Source organism: Dreissena polymorpha, chromosome 2, assembly GCF_020536995.1.
Source record: "Dreissena polymorpha isolate Duluth1 chromosome 2, UMN_Dpol_1.0, whole genome shotgun sequence".
Lineage (NCBI taxonomy): Eukaryota > Metazoa > Mollusca > Bivalvia > Myida > Dreissenidae > Dreissena > Dreissena polymorpha.
The window spans coordinates 146,121,363-146,139,094 of NC_068356.1; the positions used below are offsets into that span (position 1 = coordinate 146,121,363).

Genomic DNA, 17,732 nt, shown 5'->3' on the forward strand with positions numbered 1-17,732 from the left:
TATCGACTATAAAATATATTTTTATAAACAACTGGTAGCAAGATGAGTTGCAGATAATTGGTCAGTAACCACATTTTAATTAACTCTTTTGACCTTTTAATTCTTTTCAGCTCAATTCAACGGTGAAAAATGTCCATAATATTACTTTAACGACACTAATTACTGGTAAAGAGATGATATTAAGAGTATTTAAACTGGTATACAATCGCATTATTTGTGTATTTTCTGTTGCTGATTCAAAGAAGACATGTACGCACGTACAGTATATTGAGTTCAGTCGAGTAGGTAAATCGATTTTGTTTCCGTTTGAATCCATGACATTTATTTTTAGTTTTACCTTAAGCGATTTTTGCGTGTTATAGTAGTTGTTACCTATGGTAATATATGTATGTTTTAATGAATACTTAATTATGGTATGTATGTCGATAAGGCGATGTCCATTTATAGAATACATTGTAGTTGACACTTTTGTACGGACAGAATAGTTCATTAACGTCTCGTTCAAAGATGTTAATACGATTGGTTCGCATGCTTGTTTATTATTTGCCATTAAGAAAGTTTACGCCGTTGTGAGCTTATTACTTTCGATTTGTTTGTACATCGAGACTTTCTTCAAGCATCAAATAATTACTATGTATACATGCTTTTGATGGGTACATGGCTAATGTCATTGCTATCATATTACGAATAGCATCTAGTGTACTAGGTAACACTTTTTAGTGTTACACGTAAACGTAAAGTACACGTACTTTTGAGTTACAGTATTTATTATTGTTCTTATATATATAAAGTAATCAACATGTGAAATACACGTATTATTTTTAGTAATGCATTTTCACTCGACAATTTTGCATTAATTATCTACATGTACATTAATGACTTTTTTACACGTTCTCGCCAATTGTTATTAGTAAATATTAGTAAATATAACATTTAACCAAAATCCAGCGGGTCGGCGTCAAACATTACGTTTACGGTCAATAACGTGAGTTTGCATCGACCAATTCTGATGAAACTTTGGATATTGCAAGCCATTACGTTAGTTTAAATGTAAAGCAATAATATCGCAATTTAAACCAAGCTTCGGATTACACGGGTCGTAAAATATGGTGAATTTAAGTATTCTTAAAACAATAAGGTGCCCCCTTTCGCCAAATATGATTACGTCAACTCTTGATTGACGAGTATCTTTTGATATATAGTGTGATTACTTATTATTAACGTTAAATGTTCTAGATTTCTTTTATCAAAAGCTTTTTATTGTTGTAAACCACAATTGTTAAAGTTATCCTTACTTGTATATACCATGTGTATGTAGCGTGTTTCAATAATCATTCATTTCTTGTTTTCTTTGTTATCTTCCTTGTTCACTAATTCATGTGTATGCATTCGGTACGTTGTAAGAGTGGTCTAACTGTCTAACTTTCTGTCCGGAGATCAAAACCTGTCCCAATACGTTTTCCGTCACTATTTAATGAACAACATTCAAACTTCGGGAATCGTTCCTCAGGGTACGAAGTTTAGCATGTGCTAATTTGTTATCCAACTTAAAGGTTATGTCCCTTGTTCAACTTAAACTTTGTGCATAAATCCTATTAATATACCTTATTAGCAAAGTAACTTTTCCTGAACCCAATGGTCCACAGGTTTTATATTTGGTATGCAACACCATAATCGCCTTGAAGGAATTCGGCTTTGGAATACTTCATACAATCAATTTGTGACTCGATTCGTAGTGTTAAAGCCTTTGTCAATTACAACACCGCACGCATAAACTAGTTGATGCTTAAAGTTTGCTGTGTATTACCATTCTCTATCAACCCTATCGTCCAACCTCATTTTAACATTACCATTGGCCTCATTTGTATCATTTTTTTATCATCAAGATTGTTCAATAATAGTGTTGTCAGTAGTCTGACGTAATTCTCGTAACGCCATTTATCGAATTACACAATCATTATTGATACAATAATGATAACGGTCGATACTCGACGCCATGCAGATTCCAGAACTACCCCTTTAACATAAAATACGTGACGTCACAATAACCACTTACTCTTACGTCAGAAATGTGAATTCAACATGAAAAAGTTAAAATACATAATTATGAATTAATTATGTCAGGATGACTCAATAACTGTGACGTCAGACATGTGAGGACACGAGGGCTCTTTAACAATGACGTCAGTAAAAGCGGTGACGGCGAAATCTTTCGCATGAGACTTGGTCGGCTTTGGAATGTTCCTCTCGTCCATCCGGTACGCGCGTCTCGCCAACAAACATAGTAGAAACGTCTCAATGATCAGCGCAAAATGGTTGAGGGCTGAAAAAGAAAACAAGCCGGGAAAGGTCAAGGTGTCATACCCAAAGCTCAAAGGATAACGTTTACCAAATAAGATATCGCCGTCCGGATAATTAAGTCTTGAATCTTGCTTTCAACTGAAATAATATTTGTTATCGTCTTTAATTGTCTCTGTTTCTCTTTCTCATTCATTAATTAAATAATTGATAACATTGACAAAGTCATTACAAATCATGCTTCATGGACGAGTGGTCAACTAGTCAAGTGTGTATTTTCGAAAGTGTTGACAAGCATGTATTTATACTCGCTGTAAAGGATTTGACAACTCAAAATTAATATTTTGAAAACACCGGTAACTTTTGTTTTTGCACATATGAATATAAATAAAAAACATCACAATAAGCCAAACACGTAAAATTAAAAGGACGACACTATGCAGACGAGCTTTCCGCCTTGATAACAATATGTTCCAATCTAGGGAGCGTTTTTAAGATCTCTCAAAGGACACCAACAGGTGGGTCTTTCATATGAAACTGGTGGTCCGTCAGAATCCACACTCAAAATAGCGATCTGCTAAAAAAGTATCGCGCCTCTGGCCGAGAAACGGATTCTTAGAATGCAGCAGTAACAAGTATTAAGCTTCCTCTGCAAGTACACTCGTTCAAAACAACCAAACTATATACCGTTTGCTCTGGGTATTGGTCCCCGGCTCTGAATGCAACCCGGTATGCCATTGGCGGCCAGGCTGGAAAACAGGAGGCCCTGCATGTTGCTGAGCACGAGCACAAGTTGGATGGAGAGGAACTTGTTCATGATACGGTACTGCTGAAGGTGCGGCGCGGACGCCCGATGGACGACGAAGGTCCCATACAGGGAGAACAGCGTAGAGACGGATGTGAGGACCATGATGTAGATGTAGCTGGTGTCCGCTGAGATCTGCAAGATCGATGAGATGGTTAAAGTACCCGAAACATATTCTATTATTTAGCGTACTGACATATTATGTTGCTAGCAAAAAGACACGAAATAAAAGATATTGACATTTTCAGTGATATGTGTAACTTTTTCCACTATGTATATTTTCAGATGCGTGCGAAGATAACATCATCACTTGCAGAATGTAAAAGTGAGAATTTTGCGATTGATACGAATCAAACTCTGGTTGTCAGTGACATTAATTTCTTATTGTACCTTAACAAATGGAAGAGACACAAAATGTGAAGAATATTTTAAGAAAAAAACAGGGTTTTCCCATCTTCAAAGAATAAGACCACATTTCAAATTATTGTGGATTAAAAATCGACATATCGACACGGGTCGTAAAAGGCATTGATTTGAGCACTTCAGATCTTTTAATAAATATGTACATTTGTACTTAAAAATTTCAACCTCGGCCGAAATCTTAATAAGTTTTACTATTGAATATTTCCTGTATAATTTCAATTTAAATAACATTCTTTTCTGACTATAGTTGTTATATCAACTTTAAATTGAGACTAAAGCAGAAATTTAGAATAAACACGACTATTGTCAAGCAATATGGTCCCCTACCGGTGAAACTCCACCATTGTCTGATTTTTTTATGTTTTTATTTGTTGCCATAGCAACCAGAATTTTAGACGTAGTAACAAAATGAAATGACGTGCATAATCTCCATATAGCAATCTATCAATATTTCAAGTCTCATGAAAGAATATTTTAAACTTTTAAAGTTATCGCAGGATCCAGAAAAGTGTGACGGACAGACTGACGGACCGACGGACACACAGAGCGCAAACCGGTAGGGGACAATAAAAAGCCTTGTGAAGGACAGATACAACTGTTTGCTGCGGCCTTAAATCTTACAAAGTTTCGCTAATTATCATCTCCGTGAAAATTTATTAAAATCGCAGTTTACCTAAGACTCAAGATTTTGATAGCAACTTTATAATTATAATGTATTTATTACATTCTATAAAGAAATGATATATAAGTAATTGGTTTGGGGTGGTGCTGGCGCTTCAATATTTATTTGTCCCAACATTAATCTATTAACAAATACATGCATTACATGGCATAAACAATGCTATTTACAAAATTAAAAACTCTTTAAAGTCATTCAGATATGGTAGATGTCTAAAAAACTATATGTCAATATCTCTATATGGTTAGGTAATGTGTCGTAGGGTACAAAACAAACAAACATTAATCGCATAAAATATATACTAAATTTTATTTATTTTAATCTGAGGGTTTCAATATACATTCACAAGTCAAAGGGAAGCAAACCAAACAGTTAAACCTCATGCATGATTTACTAACATTAGAGTTATCTAACCATGGTTCGTGATCCACGTGCACGAAAATTTCAAGAGTCACTATTGATTTAAGTATTTCTTATGTTTTGGAGGAAATAATATATTTTCTCAGGTAAACAATAACTTTTATTTTATAACAATTAAATTACATACTATTGTGACATGTGTGTACTATTTTGTATTTTTCGCAGTCGTTATTAATAATGCGTTTATTGTATTTAATTGTTCATAGACGACTCGCCGTACCTACTCTACGTGTATGTTTATTTACAATCGCTTTTTAAAGATATGCATTCTTGTTCGTGTGTATATTGATTTTATAATTGTTTCAAAGAAATCCCTGTCCATAACATCGGAGAATGATCAAATATTAATAAAATATACAAACATTTCATATGCATTCATAAAATAAAATCGCACGAAATCGCAGAACACGAACCCCGAAAATGGCGCCTAACGTGGGGCGCCATTGCCGCCGGGTGGTGAAAAGTGTGCAGCTAGTCCGGGACTCGAACCCGGTACACCTCGCTTACAGGGCGAGTGCACTCCCGAATGAGCTTACCGGGCCGCCACACATCTTTCCACCAATCCCGCTTAAGTTCGTTACCGTGGCATTTGGCTATCCCGGCGACAAATGCCCTCATGCATATATGGCTATTAAACGATATGGCTAATTAGCCATCTTACCAGGCGTACGACAATATGGCTGTATGGCTACATAAACTAGTATATATGCATGGCGATATGACAATATGGCCGATGACTGTAGCGCTATTTGGCTGTAAACATGTATGGCTATGCGGCTATATTGGCTTTTGGCGCTGTGAGTAGATGGCTAGATGGCTAGATTGTTAAAGAGCTACATGACTATACGACCACAGGGCTACGTACCAGTCCCGACACGAACTTTCCGTCCGTCCAGAGGACGAGGGCGATGAAGAGCAGGATGGGTCGCACGTAGACCACCTGCAGAGTGAGGTACTTGAAGACGAGCAGCGAATTACTGCAACCAACATATGGCAACCATGAGTGAAATGGAAATTTAACTGCACCACCAACATATATATATGCCATAAGCGTTGGGCCGATTGTCCGTGGGAACGATTGTCCGGAACGTAACTCAACCCGAGGGATGAAAATGTGTTTAAAGGGACTGTCAACCACGACGACGAAGAAAAGAATAGTTGTAAAATACCGTATTTTTAACAATTATAATTTTATATTGGTTTTTATTGATTTAAATTTCACGACTGGTATATTACATTTCTTGAAAAAAGTTATTCAGTTTACATATTTTCAGTATATTTGGTAATACATTTTACTAAGTATGTCTACCAGGTAACTACCAGTTAACTATAAATAACGCCAGTAGATTGATACGTGGTAAACCCAGGAATGCAAATTGTGCATACATAGTGAATTGTATATATTTTATATATAAATAATCAATCTACTTGCGTTATTTTTAGTATGTAAATCGTTATGTCACCTATTTTCGCTATGTACTTTCGACTTCAAATCGCAAAATTGTATTACCAAATATACTGAAAATATGAACTTTTTTCATGTAATGTAATATACCAGCCGTGATATTTTAATCAATATAATCTAAGACTTGTAAAAAATACGGTATTTTAGAACTTTCATTTTTTTGTCATTCGTGGTTGACAGTCCCTTTAAAGCTACACACCTTGAAATGAAGTACATGTTAATCAATACATATAGATGCAATTTGAAAGTGTGCAAAATTGTAATAAAATCTATAGCCTAGTTAGCAAGTAATCTATTAATTTTTCTTAAATGTTAAAACCGGAAGTAGGATTTCTATACGTATACGAACATTTCGACAAACGCGATTATTTTTAAGTCTAAGCGCAAAAAAGACGGATTTCTACCTTGTAGCCACCATATATATTCAAATTGAGATAGATAAAATAAAATGTATAGCCTAGTTAGCAAGTCATTTATTATTTTTCAAACGGTACCGCTTTTAAACCGAAAGTAGGATTTATAGACGTATACGTCCATTTCGACAAATGCGATTATTTTTAAGTTTTAAAGCGACGGATTTCTACCTTGTTACCACTAGATATATTCTAATTGGCATAGATACAATATGTTTCTTAGTTATACTTAAAATGACTATGCCATGTATTGCATTTCAAGGTGTGTGGCTTTAAGTCGTCATCAATAACAATTATCGGACGGACTATTTTACTATATTTATAATGCCTATTAACAGAATAAATAAAGTGCTGTTAACAAAACAACACAGAAAGTTTATAAAGCGTTTGGTAATTTCCACGATAGTCATTCAATTTGAAGTAAACTATGTTGTCAACAATACAAACTTGACCAATGTAAACACCAATAGATACGTAAATAATATTAAATGCCACGGACAAGAATGCACAAGAAACATCATTACACATACTAGTTCTAAATAAGTGCAAGTCTACCACAATTTCTGTTTAGAATGTTAGATAAATGATTGGAAAACCCACGCTCGAATATCAGGGGCTTCTGTAATGTGACGTATGTCCATTAAGGTAAGATATGAAAATCTGCTTGATAACAGAACAGACAGTTTATTAAGACTTATACATAAGTACATTGTCTTTAATGCATATAATTATAAATAAAGAAATGTCACGTATCCTTATACTATAGTAACCAAATCAATATAATGATGTATATATGTTAGTAAGTTAAATGACATTTCAGAACTAAATTCAATGAAATGACATTTCTAAACAAAATAAGAACAGTGATAAACAACGATTTTGACAAGGAGAAACATAATAATTTTAAAGGCAGTAAGGACAATGTATTACAAATACTATCAGTGACTGCAAAGTGATACATACACTTCTTTGAAGAAAGTCAAACTATAATTCAGTGGTATTATTTAAAATAGCATTTCGTACAGATAATGCTTCCTTAACATATTTACACACGTTTAATATTTCAAATTTACAAGTTGATGTTAATAAACTATGGAACTTAACAACCGATGGATTCACGAAATAAAAACGTTTAATGAATTTTTGCCGTAGAAAACGGTAACATGAACAAACACAAGTAAACTGGAATTCATCCTCTATATCCCGTTGATTACAACAAAGGCAATAACGTTCTTCACAGGGGATATTGTTGCGTGAGTATCTTCCTGTCTGAATTCTCAATGGATGGGCGGAAGCCCTTAATTTCACAAAGTATAAACGTAGACTCTTGGGTAATAAATCTAAATAGTTTTCATATTCAAGAGTAGTTTTAAACATTCTATACATATCTAGAGTAGAAACTCTATTCATATCACCAAACCATTCTTGCTTAAAGGTGTCAATAATTCTGCATTTGAATTCACAAACAAGGGACAAAATTGTCACAAAACCAGGTTTTCATTGTGAAAAAAAAATCTGATAAAGGGAGAAAACTCAAACTGAACTTTTGAAATGAACAAACAAAATTAACCCCCTTTGTAAGTTTGTTTTAAAAAAAAATCTATTTTTAGTCGTGGCGACCTTGACATTGGAGATATTGACGTGATTCTATCGTGCGACACACCGTCCCATGATGGTGAACAAATGTGCCAAATGATTTTAAAATCTCACAATGAATGACATAGTTATGGCCAGGACAAGCTCATTTATGACCATTTTTGACCTTTGAACTCAAAGTGTGACCTTGACCTTGGAGATATCGACATAATTATTTCGCGCGACACACCGTCCAATGATGGTGAACAAATGTGCCAAATGATTTTAAAATCTGACAATTAACGACATAGTTATGGCCCGGACAAGCTTGTTCCGCCCGCCCGCCAGCCCGCCAGCCCGCCAGCCCGCCAGCCAGCCAGCCAGCCAGCCAGCCAGCCAGCCCGCCCGCATTCGCCAATCTAATAACCAGTTTTTTCCTTCGGAAAACCTGGTTAACAAAAGCATGACTATCAGTTATATGTGCAGCTTCAAAAACATAGGAAAATCCGTAATCGTTTAACAATTGTTTAACATTTGCAACCCAATTGTTGCATCCCTTATTACAATCATTTAATGCTTGAATATACACAGTTTGTATAATAATATTTTTACTGTTAATAATTTTTAACCAATACTTAACAATGCGTACATATCTATTTACATATAATGGATATCTGCCTAGCTCACCATAAACTGTAGCGTTACATGTGCTTATTTTCACATTTAACAATCTCTTGCAAAATTTTAAATGAATGCGTTCGATCTCTTTTGATTTATTGAAACCCCATATTTCAGAGGCATAACAACAAATAGATCCAACAAAAGAATCAAACAACTGGCAAAATAATTTCGGTTTAAGATCATACTGCTTACATTTATAGAGTAAAATATTCACAGCCTTAAGGGCTTTTCCAACCAAATGTTCTTGATTTAATGTGAAACTACCAGTGTAATTTAAAACAGTGCCGAGATAATTAAAATTATCTACGATTTCTATATCTTGGCCATTATATGTCCATTTTTCATCATTTCGAATTTTACCCCTTTTACGAAAAACCATTATTTTGTTTTTGAAGTATTCACATTAAGCCCCCATGTATTACAATAGACATATAGGTTATCTAAGTGGTTCTGTACTTCTTCTGGTGATTTACCGAGAATAGCCATGTCATCCGCAAATAATAATAAAATTAAGGTAATGTCGTCTATATTTAGGCCAGACAATGTGCTATCTTGCAAAAATAGTTACAAATCTTCTACAAACAGTGAAAAAAGAATCGGGGACATTACCTTCCCTTGTCTTAGACCGACAGCATAACTAAAGTATTCAGAATATGATGTACACGATAACACTATAGCCTGATGGCTATCGCTAGGCATTAAAAGGTGAAAAGTTTATCGCGAATACTGTTAAACACGTTACAATCATGTCAAAAGGCTGGCGTACGGAATAGCATTAAGGCCATCGTGATTACACACTAAAATCCGGAGGGCGACAATGCTATAGTGCGATAGTACGATGGCGAAAATGCGATAGTACTATGGTGACAATGCGAAAGTATGATGGCGACAATGCGACAATACGATGACGACAGTGTAACAATACGATAGCGGCAATGCGGTAGTGCGATGGCGACAATGCGATGATACGATGTCGACAGTACGATATGATTATTGCATTGTCTCCATCGTACTATCGCGTTGTCGCATTGTCGCCATTGTACTGTCGCATTGTCGCCATCCTACTATTGCGTTGTCGCCATCGTACTATCGCATTGTCGCCATCGTACTATCGCATTGTCGCCATCGTACTATCGCATTATATCCCTCTGGATTTTAAGGTGTAACTACGATGGCACTAACGGTATTCCGTAGTTAAACACGTTACCATCATGTCAAAAAGTTGACTAACGTCACACTTGAGTATGTAATAGCGTGCACGGCGGTTACATGCGAGAGCATACAACTGTCAGATAAAAATACGTATGTACTAAGGCAAGGTCCCATCTTACAGCGTTAAGGCCAAAACTTACAGCGACAATGCCCCAACCTACAGCGTAAAGGACCCGACTTAAAGCATCAAGGTACCATCTTACAGCGTCAAGGCCAAAACTTACAGCGACAATGCCCCAACCTACAGCGTAAAGGACCCGATTAAAAGCGTCAAGGTACCATCTTACAACGTCAATGCCGAACTAACAGCGTCAAAGCCTCAACTTACAGTGTGGAGGCCCGAACTTACAGCGTCAATGCAGAGCTTTCAACGTCAAATCCACAACTTACAGAGTCAAAGCCTCAACTTACAGCGTCGAGGCCCCAACTTACAGGGTCCTTACAAAGTCAAGTCCCCAACGTACAGGGTCATATCAGCATCAAGACTTCAACTTACAACATCGAAGTCTCAACTTACAGCGTCGAAGCCCCAACTTGCAGTGTCATTATTACGTCGAGGCCCTAACATACAGCGTCAATGCCGAAGTTACAGCGTCGAAGCCTCAACTTACATTGTCGAGGCCTCAACATACAGGGTCATTACAGCGTCAGATCTCCAACTTACAATGTCAAGGCTCCAACTTACAGCGTCATTACAGCGTCAAGGCTCAATCTTACAGCGTTATTACAGGTTCAAGGCCCACACTTTCATTGTCAAATCCCCAACGTAAAACTTACAGCGTCAAATCTTCAGCTTACAGCGTCATAGCAGCGTAAAAGCTCCAACTTACAGCGTCATTACAGCGTCAAGGCTCCCACTTACAGCGTCATTACAGCGTCAAGGCTCCAACTTACAGCGTCATTACAGCGTTAAAAAGGCTCCAACTTACAGCGTCATTACAGCGTCAAGGCTCCAACTTACAGCGTCATTACATCGTCAAGGCTCCAACTTACAGCGTCATTACAGCGTAAAATCTCCAACTTACTACGTCATTACAGCGTAAAGGCCCACACGTTCATCGTCTAATCCCCGACGTACAACTTACAGCGTCAATATCCTGGGTTTGAGTACGCAACAGCAGCAGCAACAGCACGGTGGCACGGAGGTCTGGATCTTGTCGCCCTGGAAATACTCCACCATCTTGTTTTCGTCGCCGAAGTAACCGATGACGATGTTGAAGAACGTGTAGTAACAGACCGTCAGATAACTAAAGAAATAAGCGTGATTTTTTTGGTAAAATGACCGATGATGAGTTGACGCACGTGTACAACATAGAAATACAGAAGTTATGTGATATCTGGAATTGTTATATGCTGTACGTTTTGAAAATGTTAGCAGATTAGGTAAAATGCAGCTAAACTAGGGTTTCTTTTGTTACATATGTCCAAAAAAGCTGAAGATTGTTACTTATATTATAGATGATCCAAAAACAAGGATATCGCATCTCAACGTTTAAACGGAAATTTAAGCGTTAAGCGGAAAATCCGAAACGTTTTGACGATATGTGTGTTCTCTATCCGTGGTATAGATTTTCATAACATACCATTCTTCAAGAGGAGCTTGAAAGACGCTTTAGTCCGTGGTTTGTTGTAAGTTGGCTCAACAATTGCTTTTGCTACATTTCTGAAACCTTACTCTTTACGACTTTTTGTGATTAAACCTTAAAACAATTGTTAAAAAATATGTATCTTGTAGCGATGAAAAATTTCATATGTTTCTTGCCATTGACAAAATACAGCAACATCATGACTATAATAAGTTGAAATGTAACGTACAACGACCTATTATTTACATGTATCTGTTCAGTTCCACACGGATAAAAATGGAAACGTTGAACCATTGGCCGCCATTTGAAAAACGTGTTGCCACGGCAATAAACATTTGTTAAGCATAAAATAAGGACAAAGTAATTATGTACAGTGTAACACAAAATAAGATAATGAGACAAATAGCAGATTTATAATTAGCTCATTGCATGGAAATAATTTGTACTTTCAGTATCACAAGCGACGCTTTTACAAGGATATGGTTTAAAGTTTAGTTAACGTTCACAAACGATGTAAACATGAGACCCGTACCGCCTAACAAAGCGTGTACTTGTTTACTATTTTACAAAAATGTACAGGCGACTCTCAGGTTTCAAATTAAAAATGCAAGTAATCCACAGGGTGTACAGGCATTGTGTTACATACCGACTGATAACTGATGATGTTACATGATATTTTTCATTTCGCGCCAGCGTTATTCGACCCGGTTACACATCTCTATAAATATGAAAATAATTAAATCCCCTTAAATAGACGATTCAGTTTCTTTCATTTGACGAGTCAGAATGACAATACGACAATCTCCTGATCCATATTATACATATTCTATACAGTTATGATTTCAGACTTCTATTAAGAAGTTTTCTATCTATCTAACTGTGGTAGGCCAAGGCAACTATTTGATTTGGAGTTCGGTCTAGGTACTTTGACTCGAATAAGAACTGACGAGGTTTTGGAAATATAATATTACTTTGCAGTCATTGTGTATGTGGTGAATTTCTGAACTTTTAAACGATCCTAGTGCTCTTTGTAATGTTAGAATAATATTAAATTATCGCTTACCAAGATGCGACGAAATCCACAAATAAAGTACTCTTGGGCACCATCACAGCCAGAAATGCAGAGATAATTGTTACCTGAAACAGTATCACGCATTATCATATGTTGGAACATCGCATTAAGTAACAGCTTGGCATGGCTAAGAATTACATTTTAAGCAGTAATGTTTGTTATACGAGTCAAATTACAACTCATCGGACACATTAAAAAAGGAATACGTTTTTAAATCTTTCACATTGTAGTGTATGCCAATAATCACACAAGAAATATGGCTTTAGAAGTTATCGCGTCTCATAACTATAACATGCGTACGTAATACAGACCTTTAAAGTGATTTTATGGGCATCTAACAGTTTATAGGTGTCTATCGCAACCGTTGTTAATTTTTGGTGTTTTCACTTCATATACACTTATATTTGTTAATGCAGCATCAACATACTACAACAATATCCCGGAAAGAGAAAAATAATGCATTTGAATATCAACCGTACTTTCGTTTGACAACTGATCATGCATGTACGATGTGAACCTAAATTTAGTTTAGTGCAGATTCGTTTACACGACACAAAGACACCATTTTGTTTTACGATCATTTCGGCTTACAGGACTGGGTGGATCACGTAACAAAGATATTATAAAATATATTTTTATAAACAACTGGTAGCAAGATGAGTTGCAGATAATTGGTCAGTAACCACATTTTAACTTACTCTTTTGACCTGTTAATTCTTTTCAGCTCAATTCAACAGTGAAAAATGCCCATAATATCACTTTAAATAAACTTTATTCCAGCCTACATTCATGCTGAACAATCCACCATAACAGTTCAGAATTAGACGCAAAGGTTATCAACGAAACACATGTAATTATTGTTCGTTTGTACAGGCGAACAGCACTTCATGCAAACCACATGCACACTGACATATCCAGTACTGTCCCCAATATGTCTCTATTTAAAATACAAATAACAATGTGTGTACATTGTGTCAACATGTGTCGTGTCTCAACTAACTTGTGTGATTTTGCACTGTGCCGTTGTATTTTACTAAAGATAGGAACAATTGATGTTCTAGGCAATCAAACAATTCAATAATTCATATTTTTACTTATGAATTAGATTAAGAAAACCCATTTTATTAATTAGTAATAGGATTCGAAAATATTGACAATTTTGAAATAATTTCATTCTACCGCGGACTAGTTTTAGTGCATACACATTCATCCGAAATTGACGTGTAGTTATTAGATGCTGACATACAAATCAAACTAAGGCAGTGAGTGACATCTCTATTAAATACATTTGTCTTCGTACGCCACCTACCGGATGTAGACCAAGTATTGTCGCCACGCGCCTGGACTTTGTACCCCAGCCGTTCACCCGCCGCAGGAATATCAGCTCTTCCGCGTATACACCGAGGCAGACGACAACCATGAAGCAGACGATGACAAACAAAACGATACTGGCCAAATCATCTTGAACCTCTGGAAATGACGGCGATTGAATGGATTGATCAAATTATTGTAGCAGATCGATTAGCAAATATTGGACACTAATAAAGAAACTTACAGATTTAATCGCATACCTATATAAAGAACATCTGTGCTCGGATATGCGTTGGAACAAGAAGAATTCGCCATAATTGTCCGACGTCCTGGACCCTCACAAAGAAACCTGCAAAAGTTGAAACGTTTCAGAAAACAAACAAACTTCGGCGAAATCGATGTTGCCGTTTGAGAGATTATGGGACCTTTTGTAATGGTTCAAGCAACTGGCGGATGTTGCAATATCGTTTTGCAAAAGTGATGTGAAATTATTCGTATTATATACAGTTTCAAAGAGTCTATTATATTCGCATTGATTTTTTTCCATAGTAGATAATATTTAAATTGCTACATTGCCGTATTGCTTGATGAAATGCATCTTCATATTGGTTTGATTACATATTAGGTTTAAGCTTAATTCAAGTGTCTTATTATTAGAGCGTATATCATTTGTACGCGTATTTAATAGAAAAGTGCACCTTCATTCGTCAAAATATACACACACTGTCTTTAAAAACACAACTACGCATAAGAAATTTAAGGAACTTGACTTATGTGGAAATGTAGTAAATTTCAAGGGGTAAATCTACAGTCTTGTCCCAATACGCATAAAAGCTATGTACATTCCCTATTTTAAAGTGAATACTTATCTTTGCATTTCTGAATAACAATATCAACAACATACACAACAGTTGCACCGACCATCGGGCTTGAAGAATATTTGTACTAAAACAATATGAGTACACCCCTTTAACTTAATAGGTAGTAATGCTAGCTATAATAGAAATAAAAATAAAATTTATACATTTTTAATCACCTATTTACGACTGTGTAAGATGCGCACGACTTACTTATCCACTTATCTTATAAAATTCCACATACGAAACTACCAACTAACTTACAGGTACGCGACGAATAGAATTATTCTCACCGTCACTGCGTTCGGACTGAACAGGCAAATCTAGGACGACACTTTACGAACATGCATTAAACCCACTTTTCACGGAGCGCTACTCATTTATTTTCAAATGTACTGCAGTATGCACGTGCACAGCTGTTGCTGTATTGGCAATCCCGGTAACTTCTACGAAATGTCAATGATGTTGTTTCCAACGCAGCACATCAACACCTCACTTACCACTAAGGTCTTGTTAAACATCGCATCAAAATATTGATAAACAAAAATCTCACATCGAAAGAAAAACGAGTTACTCATAATTCACAACATTTCATTCAAAACATTCATATGTAAAGCACAAAATGCCGCGTTTAGTGTTTGATATAATGTACCTCATATTCAACACAAGACTTTGTAAGCACCAGCTGCAAAACAGTACAGGTTTATCCATACAGGTTTATCCATGCATAGCTTCGCACAAATCTGATCTCTCGACACAAACTTGCATTTAATAAATCACGTCAAAATTTCAACGACGACCCTATGGGTGTTCTTATGCATCACATCCATTTATGAATGTACAACATATCGTATCTCATTATTCACTCCAATATTCAAGCACTAACCCAGATGCATAATGTCCATAGATAATTACACTAACATGTGTACGGCCGTTAATCACGCGCGCCACCTCTTTTTTGAGATGCATTTATGAATGAACTAATGCTACTTTCGAGGTGGCTCTCAAGCCCGGAAGTTTTGAAATTTAACGGATGAATTTAAAGAGTAATTAGGATTAATGTTAAAAAAAAACACAACATATTTCGCATTATTTAAAAAATCGGCCAATGCAGTGCAATTCAGCGATTATAAATTCATCCAAAGATGTACAGAAACAAACAAGCACAACCCATTTGGAAACATGGGGACCTTTATAAGTTGTGGCATGGATTAATTCGTAAAAGCAAATCGATGTCTTTTGTCTGTGTGACGAACAAATTCCAAGCCAATTAAATCGCTCATTTTATAAAACGATTGCTTTGAACCTATACAAGTTAATGCGTGCACAAAAACATCGGATTCTATCCGATCTAATAGATAAATTTGCATTTTTCAAAAAGAGATGAAGCCAATGCCAATGAAGTGTCGCTCAGATAAGGAGGTGGCGCCATTGCATATTTATAGCTATTTTAAAGTGAAATATTTTATGTTATGGTTTATATTATTTGTACAGGACTTACATTGTTTTTTGTATGTTGACTACTTCAGCACATTTGAGTCGCGTGCGTCTTTTGTTAGAAAAGGTAGTTTTCTAATAATGTCTTGATGGATTAAAACGTTCGTCTTTGTTAGGTAACAACATTTTTTTATGCATTATACAAAACGTTAACGGAAAAAGACCGGCTATTTTCATTAGCTCACCTGATTGCTCAGGTGAGCTTTTGAGACCGGTCGTTGTCCGTCGTCTGTCCGTCCGTACACATTTATTCGTATACACTCTAGAGGCCACATTTATTGTCCGATCTTCATGAAACTTGGTCAGAAGCTTTGTCCCAATGAAATCTAGGTCGAGTTCGAAACTGGGTCGTGCCGGGTAAATCTAGGTCACTAGGTAAAAAAAAAGAAAAAACTTGTAAACACTGCAGAAGTCACATTTCATGCCCAATCTACACGTAACTTTGTTAAAATGTTTGTCTTTGTGATATGTTGGTTGAGTTCAAAAGTGGTCTAGATCGGTGAAAAACATGACCGCCAGTGGGCGGGGCATTTGTCTGTATACGTATATAGTGAAAACATGTGAACACTCTAGAAGTCACATTTTTGGTCCAATCTTTATGAAATTTTGTCAGAACTTTTGTTTCCTAGATACATGAGTTAAGTTTGAAAATGGTTTCGGTCCTTTGAAAAACATGGTTGCCAGGGGGACGGGGCAGTTTTCCTTATATTTATATAGTAAAAAAAAGGCTTGTAAACAATCATGGATTAAGGTCATGTAACATGCGAGACAACTCTTCTAAATATTGCATATAAGTTTAACAGTAGTTACTCCCCTTTGACTTTTAATTTTTTCATAATGATACAGTGTGTTATTTGTTATTCGAGGTTCGATGTTTTTTTAGCTTACCTGATTGCTCAGGTGAGCGTTTGTGACCGGTCTTTGTCCGTCCGTCGTCCACATTTGGTTTGTAAACACTCTAGAGGCCACATTTATTGTCCGATCTTCATGAAACTTGGTCAGAAGTTTTGTCTTAATAAAATCTCGGTCGAGTTCGAAACTGGGTCGTGCCGGGTCAAAAACGAGGTCACTAGGTCAAAATAAAAAAAAGAAAAAACTTGTAAACACTGTAGAAGTCACATGTTATGCCCAATCTTCATGTCTTAATGATATGTTGGTTGAGTTCAAAAGTGGTTCCGGTCCGTTGAAAAACATGGCCGCCAGTGGGCGGGGCAGTTTTCCGTATTTGGCTATAGAGAAACCACGTAAACACTCTAGAAGTCACAATGTTTGCCAAATCATCATGAAAAATGGTAAAAACATCGGCTTTATTGATATCTCGGACGAGTTCGAAAATGGTCCAGATCGGTGAAAAACATGGCCGCCAGTGGGCGGGGCATTTTTCTCTATATGTATATAATGAAAACATGTGAACACTCTAGAAGTAATATTTTTGGCC

General features: G+C 36.3%; 1 protein-coding gene across 1 annotated transcript; it reads right to left on the reverse strand.

The window, feature by feature from the left end:
• Window positions 1-2,120: 2,120 nt before the first annotated feature.
• LOC127870163 (organic solute transporter subunit alpha-like) lies at window positions 2,121-15,321 on the reverse strand. Its single transcript, XM_052412820.1, has 8 exons — window positions 15,091-15,321; window positions 14,201-14,289; window positions 13,939-14,099; window positions 12,621-12,694; window positions 11,057-11,218; window positions 5,491-5,602; window positions 2,986-3,238; window positions 2,121-2,323 (listed from the first exon to the last, which is right to left on the reverse strand). The coding sequence occupies exons 2-8, from the start codon at window positions 14,253-14,255 to the stop codon at window positions 2,121-2,123; spliced, it is 1,020 nt and encodes a 339-aa protein (XP_052268780.1). The 5' UTR covers window positions 14,256-14,289; window positions 15,091-15,321.
• Window positions 15,322-17,732: the final 2,411 nt, after the last annotated feature.